This window comes from Antrostomus carolinensis, unplaced genomic scaffold (assembly GCF_000700745.2).
Source record: "Antrostomus carolinensis isolate BGI_N321 unplaced genomic scaffold, ASM70074v2 scaffold7075, whole genome shotgun sequence".
Taxonomy (NCBI): Eukaryota; Metazoa; Chordata; class Aves; order Caprimulgiformes; family Caprimulgidae; genus Antrostomus; species Antrostomus carolinensis.
This window is the reverse complement of record NW_010314156.1, coordinates 12,678-37,698: the sequence shown is the minus strand read 5'-3', so window position 1 is coordinate 37,698 and position 25,021 is coordinate 12,678. Positions and strand designations below refer to the sequence as shown.

Here is a 25,021-nt window from a genome sequence, read left to right as displayed (position 1 = left end):
AAAACTCATACTTGCTTTTCTTGATAGAAATGGATTGATTAGAGGCTGGTCTTTTCAAAACAGCTCAAGAGTGTTATTACTCAGTTCCCATCAGGTTTTAGTAGGATTTACATGTCTAACTGCTGACTTCTGCAAATCTCAGTGTAGAAAGTGAGGGAGGGCACCCAGGTACTGATCTTGTGCACTCCTTTATTAGAGTAATTACACTAATGTCAAAACTGCTGCTCCCATTCGTAAGCGTGGTTTGTATGAGGGCTCAGCTTTGCAGGTCCTGCTCCTGGTCAAACGGTTGGTCGCTTAAATGGAACTTTTTCTCCACTTGCCTCCTTTGTTTAACTTTTTTTTGCTTGTCATTTTTGTACCTAGATTATTTTCTCTGTGAGAACAGATTAAAACTGTTTGATCTTCCAACTTCACAAGGTCTGGGGAGGGAGGACGGTACAGGGCAGAGGGAGGGAGGAGGAAGGAAGGAAGGAAGGAAGGGTTGTGTTGTTATGATAGAACTGGATAGTAGGAAAGATCAAGTATTTAGTCTAGTTTCCCTGGGAAACAAGTCTTATCTGCATCTTGGTTGCTCTGTATGAAGTTACTACCAATGCTGATAAGTTTCAGCATGGAACAAAAATGATGAAATGCTCTTTTGTGCTCCTATATGCTCTTGATAAAGCATGAAAAAACTATTTGTGCCTGGCATAATTACTCCAGTTATCCCACATACTGGTGGGAATCTGATTACAAGCGCACATATCTTAAATCCTGCTTATTGGGTTGCGAATGCTATAGAGTTTACTCTGATCTTGTTCATGCAGAGAACTTTGAATTAAAAATGTAAATACATAGTTGTCTAACAACTTCACAGCCTATGTCAGCATTCATTTTGTGCTGTAAGGATGGGAGAAGTTACTCCACTATCAAAATGCAGGTACTTTTTGAGGTTTAAGAGGAGCTGTTTAGAAGTTCGTGTCATTTTGGCTTGAACTTGACAGAAGCTCTTTTTTAAGGCAACCCCGGTGATTATAAAATTTCATCTTTTCTGTTGTATGTCTTTTTACTGGTAACTTAATTTTCCATGTAAAAGTTATGATTTTGAAAAATATTTATTCGTTAAGACATGAGGTTGTACTGCATGATTCAAGAAGCTGGTCAGCTCACCCAAACCATGCTGAGTTGCATTACAGGCTTGTGGCTTAGGGATGCAATAGCAAACCCCATCAAGATAATTCAGAATAATGAGGATTTGACAGGATGCTTGTGTGAACATTTGTTGGTTATTAAACATAAGCAATAGGGGTATTACCACCAGTGATGACAAATGTTTGGCAACAATGCTAAATTTGACAGGGATCTGGGCTGGCATCTACAATGAGTTGCACTGATTTTAAAGATGCCCTGAAGGATTCACTGTCACTGGATTACGTGGGTTGAACAGACAAGTTTGTGTTTAGCATTTCCTTTAAAAACTCTTGTTTAGGAAACATTAAAAGACTATGAGAGAGAAGGTCTTAGCCTTAGAGAGCCCAAAGTAGAACAAGAGACCATTTAGAGAAAAAAAAAAAAAAATCCATGAGCATCTTAGCTCCACCAAACCCAGACCTTCGAGTGCCTGTTTCACTTCTGAAAGGGAGATTTAGCAGTTTGTGTCGTTTAGAGCCAAGTCATTTAGGAATGCATGAGTGTACCTGGGAACACCCTTCCACATCTGTAGCAGCTGAAATAGTTTTAAATTCTATCCTTCCTAGGTTTGATAAGGTCTAGACCCAGGTTTTATGGTTGCATTCAAGTATGACAGGTTTTTCTGGGGCTTTGTACAGTTTGAAGAGACTCTGCTTTGAATTGCTATGTTGACATATGCATGCCCTTGATTTAGTGGATCATCTATGTTTATCTTAATGCATACTTTCTTTTAATAATTACCTTGTCCTTAACAACAACTGTCGACTTTAATAGTCACTGTCTTGAGTAATAAGCATGGAAATGTGCTCATACTTTGCTGAATCAAGACTTCTACCAGGCAAGCCCACATATTAAAGAAGTTTTTCCCTGTGAATTTACATTTTGTTAACTGGAGGCACCAGTATGACAAACAGAGTAGCAAACCCAGGACATTTTTTCCTAGTCCATCACACAGGCCTGTTGTGGAAAGACATAATCTGTGTCACTGCAAGGCTTTGTTTGGTTTAGATTATAACACGGCACAAGCCTGGCTTGCTGGCGAGGAAACATCTATCTGTGAAGGACGCAGCGAGACCGAGCCCAGAGGAGGAGATGGTGAATCAGTGATCCCTGGGTTTGTTAGTGGTTGGGCAATCATAGGCATTGGCTTTGATGCTGAAGCAGCAGACACATTCCTCCCATGTTCAAAGCACAGTGTTGCCTTTCTTAGTATCAAACCACTTCAGTACTGGTTTGCAAACCCCTGGCTTGGCTTTGCCTATGGACAGTGCCCAGGGTCTCAGATATTGTGGCTGCTCCCTGGGAAGGCTCCACATGCTGGCTGCAAGCACCAGTCTAACTTCAAATTTGCAGCTTTGCAGAGTGAAACACTCCCGTCCCCATGTGAACTCCCTGAACTCACATGGAGTGGTGCCTCTTTGGTTGTTTTTTTTTCATGCCCATCACTAAACGTGCCCCAGCAGCTCCCTGGAAGTGCCACGTGTCTATAAATGCACATTGTGGTGCTCCCAGCCCCACGGAAAGTACCCAGTGCTGGTTTCCAGCAGGTATCTTACAGCACCCGAGGGCTCCTGTGCCAGGGTCTGTCTCTTCCGAGCCATTTGAGGAGCACAGGCTCCCATTGCCATGAGGAGCTTGAATTTCTGGCTGCCTCAAGGAGAGATTTGTTTTTCAAAACGCTGTTAAAGGAGTTATTATTCAAAATCCACTTTTACATAGGAAGGGGATTGCTTTCCATCTCTCCTTTTATCTCCAAACAAGTCAAGTCAGCAGAAGCATAAAGTGAAAAACATGCACCCAAGAAGTTATATTTAGAAACTGGTTAGTCCGTATTTAACATTCCTGTCAGTGCTTACACTATTTTGCATGTCTGGACTGGTGTTAAATTAAATTAAATACATGCAAGCATGACATTTATTATTCTAGAGCTCAGCACATGAATAACAAAACTGCCTATCTAATTTCACTGCCACAAATCCTGGAGATGTGGCTTGAAATAGGATGTTCTTATGATTATCTGAACTTCTTCTGGCATTTCAGTAAATCAAGGAAAGGTCAGCTGTGGGTGAAACTGAAAAATAACAGCATAAAAACAATTTCATAATGAGAGGCTGTGTTGCTTAGCAGACTCACTTGAAGGTCCAGTGCAGAGTATCCTCGTGTGGAGGACACTCATGCAGCAGCTTTTTTAGTGGACGTGAATAAGGGAAGTGAAGCTGCTTTTCAGACGGGCTGGGTCTGATTTTGGCCACACACCTGATGAGCCTTGGTGGCTTCAGGGCAACAATGCAGGGAAGCCCAGGGTCTTTCCAGGGAGGCAACTGCAAATGTGGGTGAGGTAGGGTTGCAGCCCCTCATTTCTGAAGCTGAGCATGGAGCTCAGAGGAGCCTCATCTTCCCACTGCAGCCCTGGGTAAAAGCTTCCATCTGTCCTTCCATCATCACTCCTCTAGTTAACAGTGTTTTTCCACATGATCACTGTATTTTGAAGGCAGAGGTGCTGACGCAGAGGGCACAGGTAGCAGCATGAACCCTGTCCTGGAACGCAGCAGTCTCAGAGCAAGGCGGAGCACTCACCCTTCCCAAATCCCAATATTACCATCAAACAACACTGCTCCCAGCTCCCGGAGAAAGAGGGAGTGAATGGTGTTTTATTATCTTTGTTATAAAGTCAAAGCATCATGTTTTGGTTAAAAACAAGACTTTTTCAATGCAGAGTACTCCCCTCTACTTGGCACCTCTGCGTAAGCATAAAGTGCTTTACAGCAATAGCCAGGCTTCAGGCTCGCCATTTGTTTCTAATTATTGCTTTGAATGATTCTGTTGAAATTAAATACATGCAAGTGTAGCATTCCTTAAAGTTCGGTGTTTACTTAAAGAGTTTATTACTTATTTTTACTGGAATAATACAGAATGTAGTCAGTAAGATGAACCTTTTCCCAACTGCATTCTCTGCAGAAAGCCGCGGAAGGAAGGAGGGAGTATGAATACGTTTGAATGAAATTAAAGCAAAGAGATTATTTTGCTTTCTAGACAGCCACACTGCCTGGACTTCACCCTTTTCTGGTGAGGCCAGGGAAGGTTTTCTGTGCTTTTAACCCATCCATGGAGGTGGGTGTGTGCGTGTGGAGGAGGTTATGAGCAACCTGGCTTGGCAAAGGGAGATGTGGCATGGGGAAGATGGAAGATCCCATTGACTCCAACTACACCAGGGCAGAGGGAAGCATTGAGAGCAAATCAGGGTCATGCGGGCAGATCTAAAATTGAGAGGGTTTGGAGGGCAGGCAGCAGGAGGTTTTGCAGCCCACAAGCTGGATGAGGGGTTGCAATTGTCCCAAGCCACAGTTTCCACAAGGCTTTCTGCCCAGCCCTCTCCTTGCTTGGAGTAACTGCCATGGCGTTAGCAGGGTCAGACTGATGCTCACCCGTGAGTAGTGCTGTGGGATCTGAGCAGCTCCTGGTGTCTCACTAGAGCAAGTGCTGTGCTAACATTGGGGATTTAGACTTTTCAGTAGGTACCTCATCAATTTTCTTTGCATTGGATGTTCATACATGGCTTATTGTAATCCAAAGTAAAAAGGTCTCGAATGATCTCAGTCTCTTTTCAAGATAGGATATGTGTTTTATCTAACAGACTGTTGGTTTAACTCCCTGGCTAAATGAAGCAACTTAAGACCAGAAATCCCACTTCCTCTGTTGCAAATATCTCAGCAAGACCTTGGGTGACACCTGTGCTCCAGCCTTCCCTCCTTTGAGGAGTCGGCCAACAGTTTTTGCTGACTCAATTACTCCTTTCATTATCATGCCAACCACACCACAGGAAGCACAAGGGGAAACCAGCAGCATTGGCAGAGTAAAACTGAAACTGGATCTTGTTCCTTTAGGGAAAGCAACATACCTCCACGTTGGTGAAGTCGTCGATGGAGTCGACATGCGGGCAGAAGTGGGGCTGCTGAGCCGCAACATTGTGGTGATGGGTGAGATGGAGGGACGGTGCTACGAGTACAGCAGCAAGTTATGCTCCTTCTTTGATTTTGACACCTTTGGGGGACACATCAAGGTAGGGCTGGAGCCCTCTCCTTGCACTTTCCTCCACCCAGCCACACCTTCACATACCAAGGAAACCAGGGTGAAAGGGAAAAATCCCTCATGTCAGCTGCTGAGCAAACAGCCTCTCCCCACAGTGCAGCAGATCCACCTTGCTGCTGCTGCCTGGCCCTTGGCTTTGAAGTGCACCTCATGCCCCTGCAGACATCACTCAGCCAGCCAGGCTGGTGCTCAACCTGTCCAAGATACAGTCTCCACATCCCAATCCCAGTTTTCCCCAGATTCTGGTGGTGTTTAGCCCAGGGAGTTTGATTTGAGTGCAGCTGACTGAAACTCATGGAAAACATTAAATGCAAAGAATTTTCCTTCCAAAATTAAGTCAAATGTAGCCATGGCAGCAGTGGTGGGATCAAAGAGCAACTATGGTTCCCTTAGCCACCCTAGCCCTCTTTCCTTCACTCTGCAGTTGTACACTCCCTTCCACACAGTAAATCTCTCTAGCAGATACTGTACAACCTTTCCTATCCCTGTGTTTTGCCCTTAACAGTCTTTTACATTTCTTGACTGATGTTCTGTTGTTCTCCAGATTGGTCTTAATTTTAAGGCTACCCATATTGAAGGTCTAGAGCTGAAATACATGGGCCAGCAGACAATGGGACATTACCCAATTCACTTCCATATGGCTGGAGATGTGGATGAGAAAGGAGGCTACAACCCTCCAACATACGTGAAGGATGTCTCCATCCACCATACCTTCTCCCGCTGTGTCACAGTCCATGGATCCAATGGTTTACTGGTAAGAAGCCCCAGTGTCTACCTTAGAGATCAAGGCACCAGTCAAAATATTTCCTCATAGCATGAATACATCTTAATTATTGCAGGGTGATGTGTTTTATTGTTAGAGCTAGTCTCTGGCTCTTCTCCTCATCCTGATTATGTGGCTGTATATTCCAGGCATATTTCAACCTGCGTTAAAAAGGAGGAGGCCAATTGGCACTGTAGGATGTGTGTGACTAAGAGCGGGCAGAGCTTTTGTCTGCGTGCAGTGATGTCTGCAGACCAGCCCATCTCTAATGAGTAGTTGGATCTATCTATGGACAGGGAGCTTGCTATTTAAAGAGGATAATCAGAAGGTTTAAGTGTGCTTCATCTTTCCTGTAATAAAGGTTTGTGTTTGCAGTGCCATTCACAACATTAAGCACTCGCAGAGCTCTGATTTGTCAGATTTGCCCTCCAAAACCAGAAATCCTCTAGGATAAATCTATAAAATGATCTATTGGAAGTTACAGCACACCAGAGATGGTAAGAACACATTCAGACTCTCTGCAGATGTAGAGGTACCTTCTTCTTTGGGATAAGGATGCAAAGGGAAAACAACATTACCTCACTGCGCATCCAGGAAAGTGGCAAATAACCCCAAAAGACTGTCCTTGCTCTTATGTCCTCTGATGGCTTCTTCTTACCCATATTCAGGAAATGTGCAGAAATCTATCCCAAAAGCAGAGCTGCTAAAGGTGTGACATAAACATCAGGTTTGACTAGACAACTTTTCCCCAAGTATCAGCTCAAGTATGAAGTCTTAAAATGACAGGATTTCTGTAGGCAAAGGACTCGCACCCATTCAGTGAGATTGCAGTGTATTCCAAAAGGTAAAAAAAAGTATCAGAGCCCTGAAGAGGAGCTTTTGTTCAGTCAAGAGTGCTGCCGCCATATATAACAGAATTTTAAGAGAAGTCCTATCATTGTCAGTTGTAACCTGGATGCTCACTGTGCGTTAGTTCATATCTATACCACTGTTTGAAAGTTACCATACCATCTCATAGTAGGAGCTTGTAAGAATATTTTCCTTGAGCTTATTTGGGGAACAGCATTTGCTTTCAGCACCTAGCTAAGACATGATTTTTACCCTTTACTTGCTGATTAATGCTTCCTCCTTTACTGACTCTAGCACATGGAGGGCTTCATCTTGCAGTTTTCCTTTTGGCAAGGACTGCAGGCTGTAACCTCTAAAAGTGGCAACATTGGAAGGGAAAGTCACAGGCGTAATTAAAATGTACAGAAGTTGAAGAGAGGGCATGGAAATTGCAGCTCCAGAAGCAGAGCAGCTTTTATCTATTTATGAATCCAAAGTTTTGGGTTTGACCTCTATCCTTCTAAGTTTACAACATGATCCTAAAAACCTACCAAGTGAACATAGCTTCTGAATAAAAGACATTCTACTATATAAATGATATAAGGCATTCAGGGTCATATGGCATCCTCCCAATTTAAAGTTGCCAGTACCAGGGACTCAGTATACGATTAATGTGCAGACTGGAAGGGTAGCGTGCAGGATTAATTTGTCACAGCATCATGGACTGTTACCAATGACACCATGAACACATTCTCTGGCTACACAGAGGTTGCACAGTTGTTGTTGAGCTGCAGATCAGCTAAAGCCCTGCTTCTGGATCTAGTGTGAGATCTTCATTCCCTGTTGATTAATACTTGACAAACCAAATAGCCAGAGCCTGGCATTTTTCTTATCAGTCAGATGGATGGGTTCATAAAGAGCATTTGGAAATAGTCCTGTCTCTTCTGCTTTCTCCAAGTGACAGCTGTGCCATTGGGGGGTCCATGCCATAGGGATCTGTGTGCTCAGGCTTTTCCAGCCAGGATGGCATGATGAAATTTAGACAGGCTGATGAAAGCAGCTTAATTCTCTTGCTGTTACTCAACAGCCACAATTCCCTAAATGACCATGCTTTGCCTCCATGACAAGGCACCCAAGAGAAATCTTAGAATTTAAGATCTATAATCTGAAACGTTAGTCAAAAATTTAATCCCTGTTGATCATAGTTTATCAAAATGTGTGACTACTAAACTCTACTCATAATACTTTACCTGTTTTTAATTTTAACTGTGTAATTATTGCTGACAGCTGAAAAGAAAGCCCCAGTGAAATAAAGCAATCTGACCAAGTTTGTTCAGTTGCATCACAGAAGACATGCTTCAAAGATTGCATCACTTAAATGTTGTTTTATTCCTCTGTGATAGACAGCTGCAGTCAGCAGCTCCATGCCTTGATTCATCAGGTGATCCCACCACAATCTCCTCATCTGCTTTCTGACTCTATTTTCCTTCCTTTCTTCTTCCTTCTGCCCCAGATATATTCCAAGACACCCACATGGGTCTCTGATGATTACAATAGTTATTCTACACATTTCCTAGTTGCGTGTTATCCTCTTACTTGGGCAACACTACCTGTTTCTACATGCACAAGCACCATTTGTGTTTCCCCAGGTAGCATTTGTTCCCTCTGAGATCAGGTAGATCCAAAGCATACTTTGCTGAGGAAAGATTTGCCTTGATGATGTGCACAAACCACTTTGGAAATAGCCATAGACAAAAAAAAATCTAGCTGGGCTCAGCATAGCACAGCGTTAACATTAAGCAATTGATTGCAGAGGGGCTTCTTGTGTGACTCTGGTTGAGTACCTGTGCAGATGCTTTATCAAATGGGAGAGGAACATCAGTTATTTTAAACTGCCATTAAAGCAGCCTGGTAATTTACATACAGGCTTACCCTGCTTGCTTTGCTATCACTTTTCTCACGTCACTTCAGAGATACTCATGCTGAAAACACTAGGAGAAAAGAGTGTCCAGTTATTCCTGATGACAGAAATGTTTTTCTGTGGGTCTGTACTATATGCTAAAAGTCACTATCTCAACATTAGCTCACTTCCATTGATGGGCTATTCTGCACTTGTCTTCAAATTCATATTCCTTGCAAGGCACAGAGGGTCCTTCTGGAAACAAATATGCAGAAATTCCTTTCTCACCATAATTACTATTTAAAAATGCAATAATTACCCAATGTTTTCTTTAATATATTGGCCATAAAACCACTTAGTTACGCCACTGAAATCCCATGGATGAAACTTTGCTCCAATTCCCTCTCTCTCCACTGGACCCCAGTGTGCAAGCTAAAATAGAAACAGCCACTGGGGAGGGAAATTAAATGGAGGTCAATAAGTCTGGCAGAATCCAGGGCAGAACTGTACTTCATGTTGTGCTATCTAACGGCTTCAGTGCTATCTGCTTTTACTAATCCAGCTATACTACACAGCAGTTGTTTTACCATGAAGGGCATTATCTGGCCATAAATTACTCATGGTTAAAGTGAGATTATGGATTATTAGAAAGGTTTTAATCAAATAAAAAATTAAATCCATTGGAAAAGTGATTTTGGAACAAGCATCTCGTTTGCTATTCAAGCATTTCAGTGCTGGGTTTGTGCATGAAAACAGGAAACTAAGGCAGACCTGACTAAGGGATGAGATATGGGGAGAGTAATTAATCAAACGGAGGGTGGCAAATACATTTGAGACCAGATCCCTGGCTGATTACTCCGTGTTGTTCTGTGGGCCTGCAGCGATGAGTTAGGAGAACAATGGGTGTTTGCTGGCTCTGAGCCCCTCTGCCAGTGCACACTCCTCTCTCTCCTTCTCTCCCCTCTCACCACACCAGGAGATGCATTCCCCTGCAACGTTACTCCCCATGCACAGAGGTGGGCTTTGACCCAGCTAAAGTCTGGTCCCTGCAGGTTTTCATGTTCCAGTCCTGGTGCAGTGCTGTGCTGGCTGCAAAGATAAATGACCATACATAAATGGCTAACATTTCTCTGGGGAAACCATTTCCATCTTCTAAATGTCTCGGCACTATTACTTTTGTGTCTTTCTTGTATTAGTGTTGTGTGAGAGAAAGCTAATAGGTTTCAGTGGCAGTTTCTGTGCAATTCTGACATCTCTGTGGTTAAAAGACTTTCTCTACATGTTGGAAAACTTCTGAAGATAGCTCACTCTCCTGAAATGTTCTTCTGTCCTGTAAACTTTTACCGTTACAAGGCTGGGACAGCTCATTTTTCCAAGAAGGGATAGTTCAGTCTAATACATCCATTTTACACCTAAAGAAGCCTAAACCTTGCAAAAACTATCACCTAGTTAGATCAGGGATGTTAGCAGTAAATTTCAGTGAGGTAGCTTAAAGGAATGCACCAGTTTGCAGGTCATTTTGGCTGTGTTTAGTTACTGTGATGGCTGGCGTTCAGAGATTTGAGTATTTACACTGGACCATGGATGATACATAATAGATGTGTGTGCAGATGTAAGCTTGTAATAGATTTGGCAAGCAAAGTGTCCTTTCTTATGTGAAAACATATTTGTAATCATTTCAACACTAGTCCTGGGATTTTGTTTGAAATTGGTGCTCCTTGCCCTGAGAATGAGGCATGAAGATGACAGAGGAGTTTCAGGCCTATTTACAAAAGTAATTCAGCTGTTTGAGCACCCAGATCTCTAAATGACACCATAAAGAATATCTTTTATCCAGTTTAATGTTATCTTTTGCCCCTTGGCAATTGCTGTTTCATCAGAAGCATTTGTAGGAAGACACTGATGTCAGGCTAACCTTTGCCAGGAAGGTTTCCTAAGTCCAAGTTGGTTGATGGGTGATGACTGATGGGAAGAGCAAGGAGAGAGCCCAGGAGAGCCAGCACTTCACCTGGCCGATGGAGACCTGAAATTAATTTTCCATATCCCAGACATATCCACTAACAACTGACTTACTGGACACGGTGTGTCTGATGGCTGTTGTTTCGCAGAGAGTCCTAGCCTTAGGCTTCAGATTCACATATCTGCTCCTGAAATTATTTTCTCAGATCTTTCAGTGGGGTGATGGGTATTGTTCTGTCCAATACAATGGTGTCCCGATGTTAACAACATTCAAACCAAAACCAGAATGCCACTGATTAACACCAGCTGACTTGTCTCAGGGTCAAGTAAAGCTTCTGTCAACAACTAGGAAAAAAGGATCAGGTCAAACCTAAACCAAGCCAGCCTGTCTGGAAAACAACTTGCCACCTCTCTGATAGCCCGAAAAATATTTTTTCAGCTCAGCTGCATTTTTCAGATGCATTTTATGTAGCTGCTTATGTAACTCCATGTGAAGATGAATGAGCCCAGATGTGATTTGAACATCTAACATCCTTCATTCATCCCCCACCCCATGTTTTTTCCAGCCTCATGCTATGACAGGCTCTGGTTTCACAGGCAAACAAAAGAATAGAACGAGCATTTCCTAGGTGATGATAAAGCCTAATTAAATTTAAGTGTTGGAGTTATTGTTTAGACTATAAGCTCTCTTAAGAACAGAGTGATCTTGCTTTTGTTTTCGCTTATACGCCCTGAGTTCAAGAGGGTACTGAGCTTCCTACGTGCCATTGCTGTAAAGTTTCTTCTTGTTATGCAGTGACTGAAGTGTGACACCTGAACACTGACCTTTGTTTTGCACATGCAGGTGAAGGATGTTGTGGGTTATGATGCACTGGGCCATTGCTTCTTTACGGAAGATGGACCAGAAGAGCGCAACACTTTTGATCACTGCCTTGGACTGCTTGTTAAACCAAGCACTCTGCTCCCCTCTGACCGAGACAGCAGGATGTGCAAGCTGATCACGGAAGGTGCTTACCCGGGGTACATCCCTAAACCCAGGCAGGACTGTAGGTGAGTGGGAGCCTTCCTTTTCTTCTTTTCTTTACAGGACTTAGCCATAAAAGATAGCATTAGGTATATATGATTATGTGGTAATCTGCAGAGGTCTGGGCTGCATACCCCAAAGGTTGGGAGAGCAGTCTCCTTGGGATCTTCATGTTTGTGCTATTCAGATGCCTGCATGCCTAGGGTGTAAATTTCATTTTTAGCATAAAATCAATTGAGATGGTTCCTACCTCAGATATTCAAAGTACACAGTGATGCCTTGTGCCTTATGGAAACTTGATCCCAATGGTTCACCAAAAAGTTGCTGAGTTCAGAATGGGCTGGCTTCTGACATTCATGTTCATGTCAAATAGCAGCTGATTTTGAAAATACTCCCATTAATTCAGAAGTCATTATTTGTGAAGAACGGATGCTGTTTAATGGTACAGCATTGGTATTATGTATTCATTTGGCACACTCTGCCCAAACTGTGGAGTGAAAGCAAAATGATATAATAAATGCAGCTTAGCACAGAATTGGAACTTGACCATAAAAGATCAAAGACTGTATATCCTCATTGGATGTCTAATAGTCTGTCTATACATGAGCTTATGAAAACATTTCCATGAGAACTTCTTAAACCTTCTATTTGCCACAAACACTGTATTAAACTTGAAAAATGCTGAATGCCTTTCATCTCCCTTTTTGCAAGGTCCTTTCCTCTAAGTGTCCTTGCAGATCTGCCAACTGAGGTTTAGATGAGGATTATAGAAGCATTTCCAATAAGAAGGGATTTTACAAATTCTTTGTGCAGTTCTGTTACCTTGTAGAAAAATATTCAGATGACGTGTAGAAGAAACACAACCAGCTTAGCCACACAGCTAAGCCTTAGAATTTTAGAGGAATTCATGGGTTCTTCATTAGCAGTAATTTTCAAGCACAGGTTGAAGAAATGCAAGTCACAAATACTGTAGTTATAGTTGACCCTGTCATAAGGCAGGACTCATTGAACTCCTGAAGGCCATTCTATCCCCTCTTTCCATGATTTTCCACCTTTTTTTCTGCCCCAAAATCAAGGTGCACAACCTAGGAATATAATTTCATTGCTAATTACTGACTCTTCAGGAAACCTACTCATTTTGATGCATATCAGGCAGCTAATTAGCTTTCTTTTTCTTCTTCCATCTCCCTGACTTTTCTTGAGAAAGTACTAAGCTCTTAAAATAAAACCTGTGTGCTTAGCAGCTAGGCAAGCAGATTCCCAGCTGGAGTCCAGGGAGCATAACAAGTGGTCTGGAGGAGATCTGTGGAACCATGTTGTTTTCAGCATGTTTTCCATTAAAAGCTGGATGTCGAGCTTGCCTTTAAGAGTTTAAAATTGATGGTGGATTATCTTGAGGACAAGGTCCCTGTGTAACAGAATGGGAGGTCTTCCATGGTGAAGATTTATCTTGAGACCACAGAGCGTTGGTTGAAGCTGCTGGGAGACAGGAACACTTTGGCCCATAGTTCATATTTTTTCTCCAGGATTTTATTTTGCTGTAGTTGGAGGGGGGAAAAAAATTTACATTTAAAAAAAAAAAAAGCTAAATTTCTGACCTACAAAAAGTCAATGAGAAAGTCTCTGGAGCCAGACTTCCATCCTGAAAATGAGACAGTTAGAAGCTGATTGATGCCTAACAGCTAAAAATCTTTGGGGGTTTTCTTTTATTTGGAAATACTCTCAGTCTGCTGAGGCTGTATCAGTATCACCCATTCTGTCCTCAGAACAAACTGGGGTTTTGTCCAAAGAAACATATTTTTAGCTTTTTACTTTGGCAAGGAAAATAAATGAATTCATGCAATGCTCTTTTTCACATCTGTGTTTGTTTATAAATTACACTTAATGTCTCCATTCATAAAATAAGAGTTAATCAGCCATTGTGCTCATTTTCCACTGATAATCCATTTAATAGCCAAAGGGATGTATTTTGTGTCATTTTGAAGACTGTTACATGAAAAAGCACTAGGAAGGATAGACTGAGGTCTAATGAAAAGGTCATACAGTACTTTGATCTGTGATGTCTTCCTTTATCAAAGAGTTCAAGGTCTGATTAGAAAAATAACTTGTTTTGCACTGGGCTCATCCAGCCTGCAAGTGCCTGAGTACACTAATGCTCCTCCTGGGGCAGTGGCCAAGACATCCAGTGCAGGGGCGAGGGACAAGCACCAATTATGGCTCCATCAGCTTGGAAGAGGCAGGCAGCCTCTACCAGGAATTAGGGCAATAGGATTGTGCCAAATGACACAGTAACCTGCCCAATCCACATGGCTTTGAGCAACGGGATCAGGCTGAGAGACAGGTCACTGTGGAAATGTGATGTCCTTGCCCTTGCCTATGTAGCAGGAGGTAGTTTACAAATAATCTCAGATTGTTTCTTTCTAGGCCAGTCCCTTGCCCAAAATAGAAAAATTTTGCTATGTTTTCATGATAAAGATAAAGTTGCACAAACAGAACATCTTAGGCCAGCAAAATCAGTTGGCCTAAAGCCCCTGTGAAGTCCTTCATAGCAAGGTTAAAATAGACATATAGACAATAGACAATAGTAGTTACGTAGCTTCATCCCCTGCAGGAGGGCAAATCCCACCCAGCAAATATAGGGAGCCAGTCTGCTGGTTGCAAGTGCTAGATGTTTTCCTCCCAAAGTTCATGTGCCTGTTGGTTAAGGAATGCTGTATGTCATAGGATGGACAGTGATGGATTGATCTTTCCTCCTTGATGGGAATCATTCAATTAAGAGTCTTTTATGTGCATTAGTCACATGGAGTCCATTTGTCCCAAAAGAAATGCATAGGAGGGTGGGAGAAAATAAAGTTAATGAATCACAGCAACTCTTGGAAAAGGCAGGTACTGGGGTGCACTTGGAAGGCCCTTAAGAGGCAATAATTCCTTGGGTCCCTTGATTAAGTGACTCTCTAATGAACCTGAGGGCTTATTTGGGGGCAAAGTTATTTTCTGTGACTTGTGCAACAATATATTTACCTTATCATAAAACATAATTGACATCTGACAGCTTCATAGCAGTCTTGGAATTGCAGTTGAAATTCCTCATTTAATACTCAGGGTTTTAAAAGATAAGGCCCTGCTCTCTGTCAGACCACAGAGGACAAATTTGCTATGAGAAGAGAAAGAAAATAAAACATTCCCTTTGCCCCTGGGGCAGGACCCCTTATCTGGGGTGTTATCAGCCCTACCTGTACTGGAGGGAGTTGATCAGTGACTCTGGTGTGTGCTCAAAGTGTCATTTTAATGTTATTTTTTGTTTTCCTGACCTGCAGTGCCGTATCCACCTTCTGGATAGCCAACCCACACAACAACCTTATAAACTGTTCAGCTGCGGGATCTGAAGTGAGTGCAGAAGTTTCTTATTTGGTAACAACTCAGACCAGTCACAGCCCTGCAAGGCTGAGGCTCTTGCTGGAATAAAACCTGCTTCTGTTACTCAGGCATTTTTGAAACTGCTAGATCGAGACATATATTAATGTGACTAGTCCTGCCAATAAAAAATAATGCTTTTCCTTTTGCTCCACACTTCTTGTCACTTGCTGTTTCTAGAGCTGGATGTCTTTAACAAAAATTCCCGGCCTTTGCATAGTGTGCAGCCTGAATAAATTAAATAAATGTGAGTGTGGAGTCCCAGTGAAGTCTGGCAACGATTCTGTTGATTGCAGTACAGTAATGGTGCTCTGAAATTTCAGTCAGCGCTAATGCTAATTCCACAGGAATTCTTGGTCACATCAGGAGCTTTATTTTCCTACTAAGACAAATAAACAAGCAAACCAAGCCTTAAACAAAGAGATCTTCCCAAAGTTTCTGAATCTGAGTACCTAGATTTGGGCTCCTAGATACGTTTTTGGGCAACTAAATAAAAATGATCTGATTTTTAAGATGTGTGCATGCAGTGATAGGACATCAGTGTATGTGCATGTGTTGTGGGTTTCAAAAGTCTCACATATATCTTCAATATAGATGTCAGAGCTTAAATTAAGGTTGGTCAGGAGTGTGAATGTGAATGTTTGTGTCTGTTAAATTCTCTGCTTCAAATAGTTATACAGGTCAATGCTGCTAGCTGTGATTTGTCCTGAAATCTTCTGGCTTACATCTTGTGGCTTTACTGATAAATCCTCGGGCTAATGTAGACCAGCAAAGTTCAAGCAAAGGCTCAAATGTCCATTCTTTTTGTCAGGAAACAGGCTTTTGGTTTGTTCTGCACCACGTGCCGACGGGGCCCTCGGCGGGCATGTATTCCCCTGGCTACTCGGAGCACATGCCGATGGGGAAATTCTCCAACAACCGCGCACATTCCAACTACCGGGTGAGTCTGCACGCAACGGGAACGCTGCCCTCAAAAACCCCACCATCTTCTCGCTCCAGCTTTTTGGGTCTGCAAGCTATTAACGCCTGTGCTTTCTGTTTCACTGAAAGTTACTGCGAGCTTGTTTGTGTCTGCAGATAAAGCCGCTTGCGTGCTGGCGTGGGAGTGCTCGGAGTCAGCCAGCACCCGCTTCACTTGGCTCTTGGGCATGTAGAGGGGCTCTTCCCTCTGCTCAGGCTGCTTCTCTGCTTTTGCACTCCTAAAATAGTGCCTCCAGGAGCATCCATTGGCAGCTTGTCTAATTATAGACCTCATCTGCCAATGTTAGCAATTAACTGAACAGCTTCTAGCGGGATAAATACAGGCCACTGTGTCTAATCGCCGCCTCTTATTTACCCTTCGCATGCCGTGTTTAGGGGCTGTGTGTTACTGCTACTGAGTGCCTTCGACTGCAGCAGGGTGTTTCTGTGTATGGGATACATGCGTTTACCAGAGAGGTGCAGTTCCTGGAAATCTGCAGCAGTTTTGGAGGGTATATGCAAGTCTGGATATCCAGCAGCCCTCTGTTTCACATGCTACTAACAGAAGCAATTAGGATCATGTGAGTGATCAGGCTTAGAACAATTGGAAGCAGAGCCTGAAGATGGAAAGAACTATAGAATATATAAAGATACTGTAATACTGCATTTCTCTGCTCTTTTAGGCTGGAATGATCATTGATAATGGCGTTAAAACCACTCCAGCCTCAGCCAAGGACAAAAGACCTATCCTGACACTGATTTCTGGGAGGTAAAGTGTTTTGCACAGTTTGGTTGGGAAAACACTTCTCTATAGCACTGACTGAAAGCTATGAAATTACCCCCAAGGAAGCTGACAAGAATCATAGCAATGCCTTTTGGGTGGATCTTCTTGATGAAAGGTCTTCACTTACATTTACCACTTTCTAACTTCATCTTCTCCATTCCCCTTCATAAGGGACCCCCAGCACCCCCAGCCTTCTGGTTTGTCCTTGCTTTTTAGCTCTGAGCTGAGCTGGCATGGGTGTTATATCTGCTCTGGGGTGTTCCTTTTGTTTTTTTTTTTTTTTTTTTTTTAGATAAGCAAGAAAATTAAATGCTATCTGGTCCACAGCCCTGCTGGGCAGAGCTGGCTGCAAGAGTTTCCCAGGAATAAGAAATGAAAGTATTTCTTGGGAATGCTGTTTATTTTCTTCATTCTTTTAGGACTTACTTGAACAGGGAGTGCTTATGTGATTGAGCTCACACTTTGATTTCAAATTTCCGTTTAGTTCCAAATCTGACACTGCAATAATAATTACAATTCAATATACAGAGTGACCTTTCATGCCTGCTGTTGTGAAGGGGCATAATAGAGTCATCTAGAAATACAGGAAACCCCTCTCTAGAGCATATTGCATTGGCAGACCTACCACAGCCTGATGACTTCTGAGAATTCCCACTCTTTTTTTTTTTCCCCAGAGGTGACCCCAGCGAGGAGGCTGATGTAAGCAGTGTGCTTCTTGTGGGCAAAGTGGAATAGCATCAGGACTGCACTTGCACCCTTTTGTCTCACTACAGGTTGCATCTGGCTCTTAACTTAGTTACTAACCCCAGGGAGAGAAAAGGACTTAAATACTCTCAAGTTTGGTTGTTTTCTTTCCTGAGAGACCAATTGCCTCCAGTTGCACCCGACCTGCATTCCCTCACGACTGGCTTTCTGGACAGAAGAAACCATGTAGGGAAGAGAAACCTGCTGAAAACCTCTGCTCAGCAGAGGAGAATGACAATTTCTTCCTTTTCTCCTTTCCATCTCTGGGGTGTGGGTTAGTCAGATTGCTGTAGTCATGCACTGGGCAAGCGTTGCAAGGGTGGGATTGGTCCTCCTCCCCAGGGGAGCTCAGCCAGCAGCTCAGATATCTGTTATCCTGTGATCCACATTGCCCCAGTACCCTGCGTAGCAGCTGATGCTAAAAGATGTTCAAAAGTTAAGATTATTTAAATTATTTTAATGCTCAATTAATTGAAACTATTAATTGAAATTATAAAAGTAACTGCTAAAAAAAATAACTTATTAAGAGCAACCTGCTCTGCAAGTATCTCCAAATTCTCCTGGGTGCCTGATGCTGCTTTTCCATATAGCTGAACACGTGCCTTGGGAAACTGCCTGCTGCCACAGGCACAGTAAATGATTACAAAAGGCAATTTGTCCCTTGCCATACAAGGGCAGGAATGACCCCTGGAAGCCAAGCAATTCATAATGCAGTCATGCTTCTGCTTGGGAATTACCCACCAGCACAGACTGCAGCTCAGATTATTCATACCATTTTCCACTTTTTATGTGTCAAGACTGAAAGACTGAATAAATGATTATATCTGGACTGGCTAGGGCAGATTTTGAGGTAGGCAGGACAGTTACAGAGTTGGAGAGATTATTTTGCATTCAGTTATAACATTAAATGTCTGAGTCAAATTCTGTACCCTGTAGTGTTCCTCCAGTTATACGTGGATATGAATGGAAATGGAATCCATCTCAAAATATCCATATTTAATGTCTGGGGATTCACAAGGGCTGATACTAAATCCCTCTCTGAGAGCAACTTCACAGTGATGAAACTGCCAAAGCAATATTCATTTACTAGAACTCCATCAGCCTGATGCTCAGTTTTAGATTGATATGATGGCTTATTAAGCAAAGCAAAGCACTATTGAATATCTGTCAGTGATTTGACAGCTTGGCCTCACTACCCACTGGTGAGGCATGAATTTTAATCTCTGGACCATCCGTTGCTGGCACTGAGTCGGATGCTCATCTGTCAGGTGTAGCATGATGGAAGATGCTCCTTCAGTAGCAAAAGGGAGAGTTATGCCTCAGGACCAGGTAAATGACAGCCGAACTCAGCATCAGCATAGCAAGCCAGAGCCTTGTTCAGATCCTGTGGCCCAAGCGGTGGCCAACAAGCAGCAGCTGAGGGCACACATTGCTGCAGTTTCCACTTGTGTCTGCTTTTTTCCTATGTCAGGCCAATATTTCATCACACTTGAAAACTTCAGAGTTAATAAATCTTGTATGTGTGTCCTGGGAGATGTATAGTGGGAATAGTGAAGGACATACTCTCAGCCCCTCTCCAAGATGTTTTCATTCCTTTCCACAGCAAGGAAAATTTGGCAGTGGTACTCATTGCCACAGTACAGCCAAGGTTAGGAGATAGGAATGCTCAAAAGGGAAAAACAAAAGGATATTTATGTAAATAACAGGAATATGCTAAAGGATAACAGTAAGGGATTAAAAAATATCTCAGGCTTTTGGGAGCAATAATATATTTTCCATGCTTTCAGCAATATATCAGCAATACAATAATGGAAAGGTGAAAGGAAACTTGGAATGGGTCTTTACAACTGCCTTGCCTGGACCATCCTTCCCTTGGCAGTTCGGTCTGGCCATCGCTGCTTGACTAGAGACGCTACTTGGACGGACTGTTGTCCCAAACCTGTTCCTGATTTAGCAGAAACCAGATGTTTAGCAAGGCCATGCACCGAGCAAGGCTTCCTTCCCTCGCAAACCTTTCTTCTTGCCTTCTGGTTACAGATACAGCCCACACAAAGATGCTGATCCTTTGAAGCCCAGGGAACCTGCAATAATCGAGCACTTTATTGCCTACAAGAATCAGGATCACGGGGCCTGGTTGCGGGGTGGAGATGTGTGGCTGGACAACTGCCAGTGAGTTTTGCCTTATTTCAACTCTCAGAGTTCAGCCTGGTGTTTATGGCAAGCATAGCTGTGGTTCAGACTATTTATATTGCTTTGCACCTTTCATATGGCCAAGATTGAAATAAAGATGAAACGTTAAGTAAACACAGGTATTATTTTACAGAAACAAAACCTGCTTTATCTGAAGATCCCTCAAATTGTTTCTCTGTCTGACGCTGACCAGCATTCAAAAATGGTCATGTACACACGCACAGCCCCACGGACGCAAATAACTAAAAATAAAAACTATATTTTTTTTTTACATTAAAATCGAGGCGCTTTGAAAAGAAAGCAGCAAAATCCACCACCTTCCCTGGCTAAACCTGGTCACAGATCAGTTTTATGTGGTTCGCTGTTATGCTGAATAAGCGAGTACTGATGAAGCAGACATAAAACTATGCATCACAGCAGCAAGGGAGAGACTGGGCAAGTGCATGTTGTGCTCTTTGAAGGCTGTTTCCTGTGCTGGTCAGAACAGATATTTGTTTTGCACTTGAAAACAGATCATCTTCTACACTTCCTTTTGCTGAGCCAGGCTCTTGATACCAACCTCAATGAGGAAAGAGGAGAAAAAGGAAAAAACTGCTTTACAAGGCATATTGTGCTAACCCTAGTAGGAATAGCTGTCACATCATTGCCTGGTGTCTGATTCCTGGCCAGGGCTACCTATTACCTTCGAGTGACCCAAACCACTTAAAGCAACCTGTGATATGAATGGTATGAACTGGCTCTAGCGACTGGTCAGGTTGGCGAGAACAAGACTGTAACAGAACTGTCAGAAACGGACTATTGAGTAATAGAGTTTGTGCTACTTATGAACCAGAAGGATCTAGTGCACTCCATGGTCAGCAAGAGTTGTCTTTGCAGATCAGACTCATGTAATTTAGACATTTGCATTACTTAATGGAGCACATGCAATGTGTGGAGGCTGCTGAAAGACCGAGTTCTTTATCTGTTCCACTCTGAGTGTATGTGAATTTGAGGAAGCAGCCATCAAACAGTAATTGTCTTTATAGCCACAGTAATTTCTATTTCTATTGCTACAAAAAGACTTATGTATTACATTAACAAAACAAATGTTAATGTGACATGCAGCATATAAACGATGATGTGTTTCTGGGGCTGGAGACAGGGCAGGGGAGGCGATAGCATGTGAAGGGCTGCCATCTACAGACAGAACCAGGACAGAGCTGGAGTTACTCTGCGGGATCTCCACGGGTGCTTTTGCTGAGATCAGTGATAGTGTTAAGAGTGACACTGATGTGAATATACCATCAAGACTTACTCATGCTTTCATATATTTTATAGTCTTGCTATAAGCAAGAGTCATGGACTAACAATTGTGATTTATCTCATCTAAAAGCTTTGGAATTTCAGCAAAATATGTGGACATTTTTTTATTTTTTTTTTTTAAAAGGAAGATCTGATCTCTATCTTCTTGCTGATGAAAGAGAATATAAGTTTCGCTGCTTTTATAACATTTCCTCTTGTAAAGTTATTTCATGGAAGCAGTATGTGATACACAAACAGAGGGGAGCAGAGAGGTGTGCGTAAGGCAAAGCACTCTTCAATAACGAAAACTAGTTGGAGTCAGAAACAACCATGATCTCTTTACCTAACAGTGAAAAGAGTGGGTTCATTGGACACAGAGAAAAAAGCTTTATCAAAAAAGTAAACTATGTGCAGTAATCACCAGTTTAAACTCATCTTGGAGCAATCAGGTGCATGTCTGCTGCTTCGTCTGATCTGCATATACTGCAAGATGTGCCAAAAAAGATCTTCCAAAACTGGACAGGGAGCAAACCTGGAAAAACCCAATCCTCCCCGTGAGCCTTGTTCAGTAACTAAGCCCTGCTGCCCTCCACCTCATTGCTTTATTTTAGTTTGACATGATAAAACAAAGCAAACCCAAACCTCTTCTGAAGCACCTCTCTCCTCTTTGCAGGTTTGCTGACAACGGCATTGGCCTGACCTTGGCCAGGTAAGTGTGGCACAGGTTGTGCTGCAGCATAGGGTGCAGCTGGTCGGGATGGGTGTGAGCAGCCCCTTCACCTCCAGCCTTTCCCTCTTAGTGGTGGGACTTTCCCTCACGATGATGGTTCAAAGCAAGAAATCAAGAACAGCCTGTTTGTTGGTGAGAGTGGAAACCTGGGCACAGAGATGATGGACAATGAGATCTGGGGACCCGGAGGCCTGGATCACAGAGGAAGGACCCTGCCCATTGGCACGTAAGTTCAACTCAGCGCATCAAAGCACTCTCTGTTCCCACTCTCTGTGCAAACTCCAACCCAGTGTGGTTTCTTCAGTGTTGTTTGGTTTAATAACCATTGCACAGAAAGGGTTTGGTTTCATGTCTGTCGATCCCCAAGTCCTCACTGTGCAGCTGCTGCTGGCAGGTACATACTTGCAGGCTGCCAAGACAGCATCAAACTCCTCTTTCCTTCTCCCTCCCCTCTGCATACAGAGCTGAGAAGACATCAAAAGGAGTGTGTGCTAGCTGGGCACTTCTGTATCTGTGGTCAGCAGTGGTTGAGCAGTCTCCATCCAGGTCAGCTGCTGGGAAAGCTCATAGAAGCCCTTCCCTGGGTTTGGACTGGCCCATATGTGGTCATAGATGTCCTCAGAGCTGCTGTTACTATTGCTGCTGTGCTACAGGAATTTGATGCCTTTATTAAATAGTTTTGAATTAGCCAGTGAACTTGGTGTGTGGCCTCTTCAGAGAGCTTAGTCCAACAGATTGGTTTGTAAGTGCAGGAATGTTTTGTTATTATTCCTAAAAACATAGTTACCCTAACAGTAGCTCTACAGTGAGCAAACAGCTCCCCTGATTTTTTTTTCTGCCATATTATATGCCTCAACTTTGCTTGTCACTAGCGATACAGGAGGCTTATTATTAATTATAGTAATAATGAAAACTCAATCTGCTATGATTCTCCTTCCCATATCCTTTATGTACATATATATGAGCATATCTCATCTTAGGTGTTGTGTAGAAACTCAGAGGTACAGAACAAATGCACAGGAGCAAGAAAGTCTTGTCTAAGGGAAAGCATTAATATGAGGAAGGGATCAAATTTATTTATCATAAGTGAAATTTGAAACATCTTCTCTTAGTCACCTAAGTAGCATCACATTCACTTACTCAGTGTGCAAAAAAGGTGTCTTCTTTAGCTTGCAGATGATATCAGAAAAGGCAGTTAATAAAGATTGATTAGTCTGTCCCTTCACCTCTTTTCAACCTATAGATTGTAAGACTTTTCCTTGTTTTCAAATCCATTTTTTATTGCTGTTGAGCTGCACTGTTTCTCTCCAAGTTTTGAAAGATGTGGTGGGACTTCTTTTAGCCCTTTTGTTACTTGGCCCAAGGAGCCTGTGCAGCTCTGATGAGTTTCAGGTTTCGCTGCTGCAGAACTCATTTCTGATGGCAAACATGGATTTATTCATTTTTAGGTCAATGCTTTGGCATTGCTGTAAGTTTCTTCCCTGGAGGAGCACAGACAAAATAAAGATGATATGTACAGACACCAGAGAACTTGAGCTGAACTTGCAAGGATAAGAGGACTTCACAGACCTAAAGAGGAGGGAAATCCTTTCTCTTCCAAAACATAAACTCAGGAGTCATCCTGTGGAAAAAATGAAAGCGGCTAAGAAACAAGTGCTGTGGAACTGTACATGTCTAGAATACATTCTCATCCTCCTGCTAATGTGTCATGACCAAGTCTTTCTGTCTCCTCTTAATGTGATTTAGGGATTTTCCCATTCGAGGGATTCAGTTCTACGATGGACCGATCAACGTCCAGAACTGCACCTTCCGTAAATTCGCTGCCCTGGATGGCCGGCACACGAGCGCCCTGGCCTTCCGGCTCAATAACGCCTGGCAGAGCTGCCCCAACAACAACGTCACTGACATTCACTTTGAAGACGTCCCTGTGAGTTATTCTTCCCAGCAAAGCCTTTTCTAAATGGTTTGGAAATGGGGTTGTGGGCAAAACCAGTGTAGCAGCCTTTAGGAGAAAACATGAGATCTTCAGTAGGTTGCCCATTATCTTTGCCAGAAGTTTAACAAAGAGGGCAGCAGCTAAGAAAGAGAAAATTGGATGGGTGAAATAACAAAAAAATCCAATTCTCTGTCAGGTTTACGGCAAACCAGAAGCAGACATTAGTTTCAAAAAAAATTGACATTTCTGTGTGTCTCAAAAACTGTTGAAATAGGGAGAAGAATCTGCCCCCTTATTTTCAATAGCAGTAAAATATTAAAGCAACAACAGAGGGAAGTCCGTTGTGGAAGGTCTGACTCACCTAGAAGCAGAAAATACAGATTTTGGGAAATAACCAGTGAAACTGAGTGAATACAGGGTAATTCTGCAGCCCTGCACACCAGGGTAATTCCACGGACACCAATTCTGCAGACGTAAATGAGAGCAGGACCCAGCCAAAAAGGGCCTGCCAAACTTTGAACTACAGTGTGAACTTCTGGGTGCTGGTCTGAACCCATGGTGGGGTCTGTGCCTTTGAGTTATTTTTGTATTTGCTTGCAGAAATATGTGCTAACTGGTTTGCTGAGGTTCACCTCTAGCAGCTGTGAAACCCAACTGCCAAACATTACAAACAAATAAATAAATAAAATGGTGGGGACTGAAATGGTTTGGGTTGCTTAACTTTCAAAAAATTAGCAGACTTGCTCATATGTCAGGAAAAGTGCTGACTAGCAATCCCTGTGCCAAATGGGATGCGAAAGGCAAAATTCCCCTAAAAGTGTTGGTCGGTCACTGTCTCACATTGCACTAGGCAGGCTGGTGACATGACATTTATTTATGCTGGATAAAAATATCAGTCAGAAGTTGTCTGAACAGGCAGTTCTCAGGGGAGGTCACTGGTTGTTCCCAGCATCAGGGTGACTTTATGTGGCTTTGGAACCTTAAAAATATATTAGCAGACAATGAGCGAAGTGGCTCTAGTGAAATTGCTCCGTCTCCTGAACCTTCCTCCAGAATTTGAAAACAAACCTCCTTACAGCTAAGGCTGAAATTCTGGTTGTTTTAGCCTTTACCCTGTGGTCACCAGGGAAATCTGTGTCTGCTCTGTCTGACAAATCAAACACACCTTTAAAATGCGGGACTGAGATCTGCACTGACTTCAGGCTTAATGAAGAGGCATTGTGCAGGCAAAGGAGAGACAATCCTG

The 25,021-nt window shown here is 42.8% G+C and overlaps 1 protein-coding gene across 1 annotated transcript in view; it reads left to right on the top strand.

The window, feature by feature from the left end:
- The window catches only part of CEMIP (cell migration inducing hyaluronidase 1), a 51,629-nt gene that overhangs the window by 17,669 nt on the left and 8,939 nt on the right, over nucleotides 1-25,021 (top strand). The window contains exons 11-20 of the mRNA XM_010167536.1: nucleotides 5,058-5,233; nucleotides 5,807-6,016; nucleotides 11,557-11,762; nucleotides 15,054-15,123; nucleotides 15,962-16,090; nucleotides 16,794-16,879; nucleotides 19,676-19,807; nucleotides 21,783-21,818; nucleotides 21,910-22,065; nucleotides 23,586-23,766. Of these exons, the coding sequence (XP_010165838.1) occupies nucleotides 5,058-5,233; nucleotides 5,807-6,016; nucleotides 11,557-11,762; nucleotides 15,054-15,123; nucleotides 15,962-16,090; nucleotides 16,794-16,879; nucleotides 19,676-19,807; nucleotides 21,783-21,818; nucleotides 21,910-22,065; nucleotides 23,586-23,766 (1,382 nt within the window). The remainder of the gene's footprint in view (nucleotides 1-5,057; nucleotides 5,234-5,806; nucleotides 6,017-11,556; nucleotides 11,763-15,053; nucleotides 15,124-15,961; nucleotides 16,091-16,793; nucleotides 16,880-19,675; nucleotides 19,808-21,782; nucleotides 21,819-21,909; nucleotides 22,066-23,585; nucleotides 23,767-25,021) is intronic.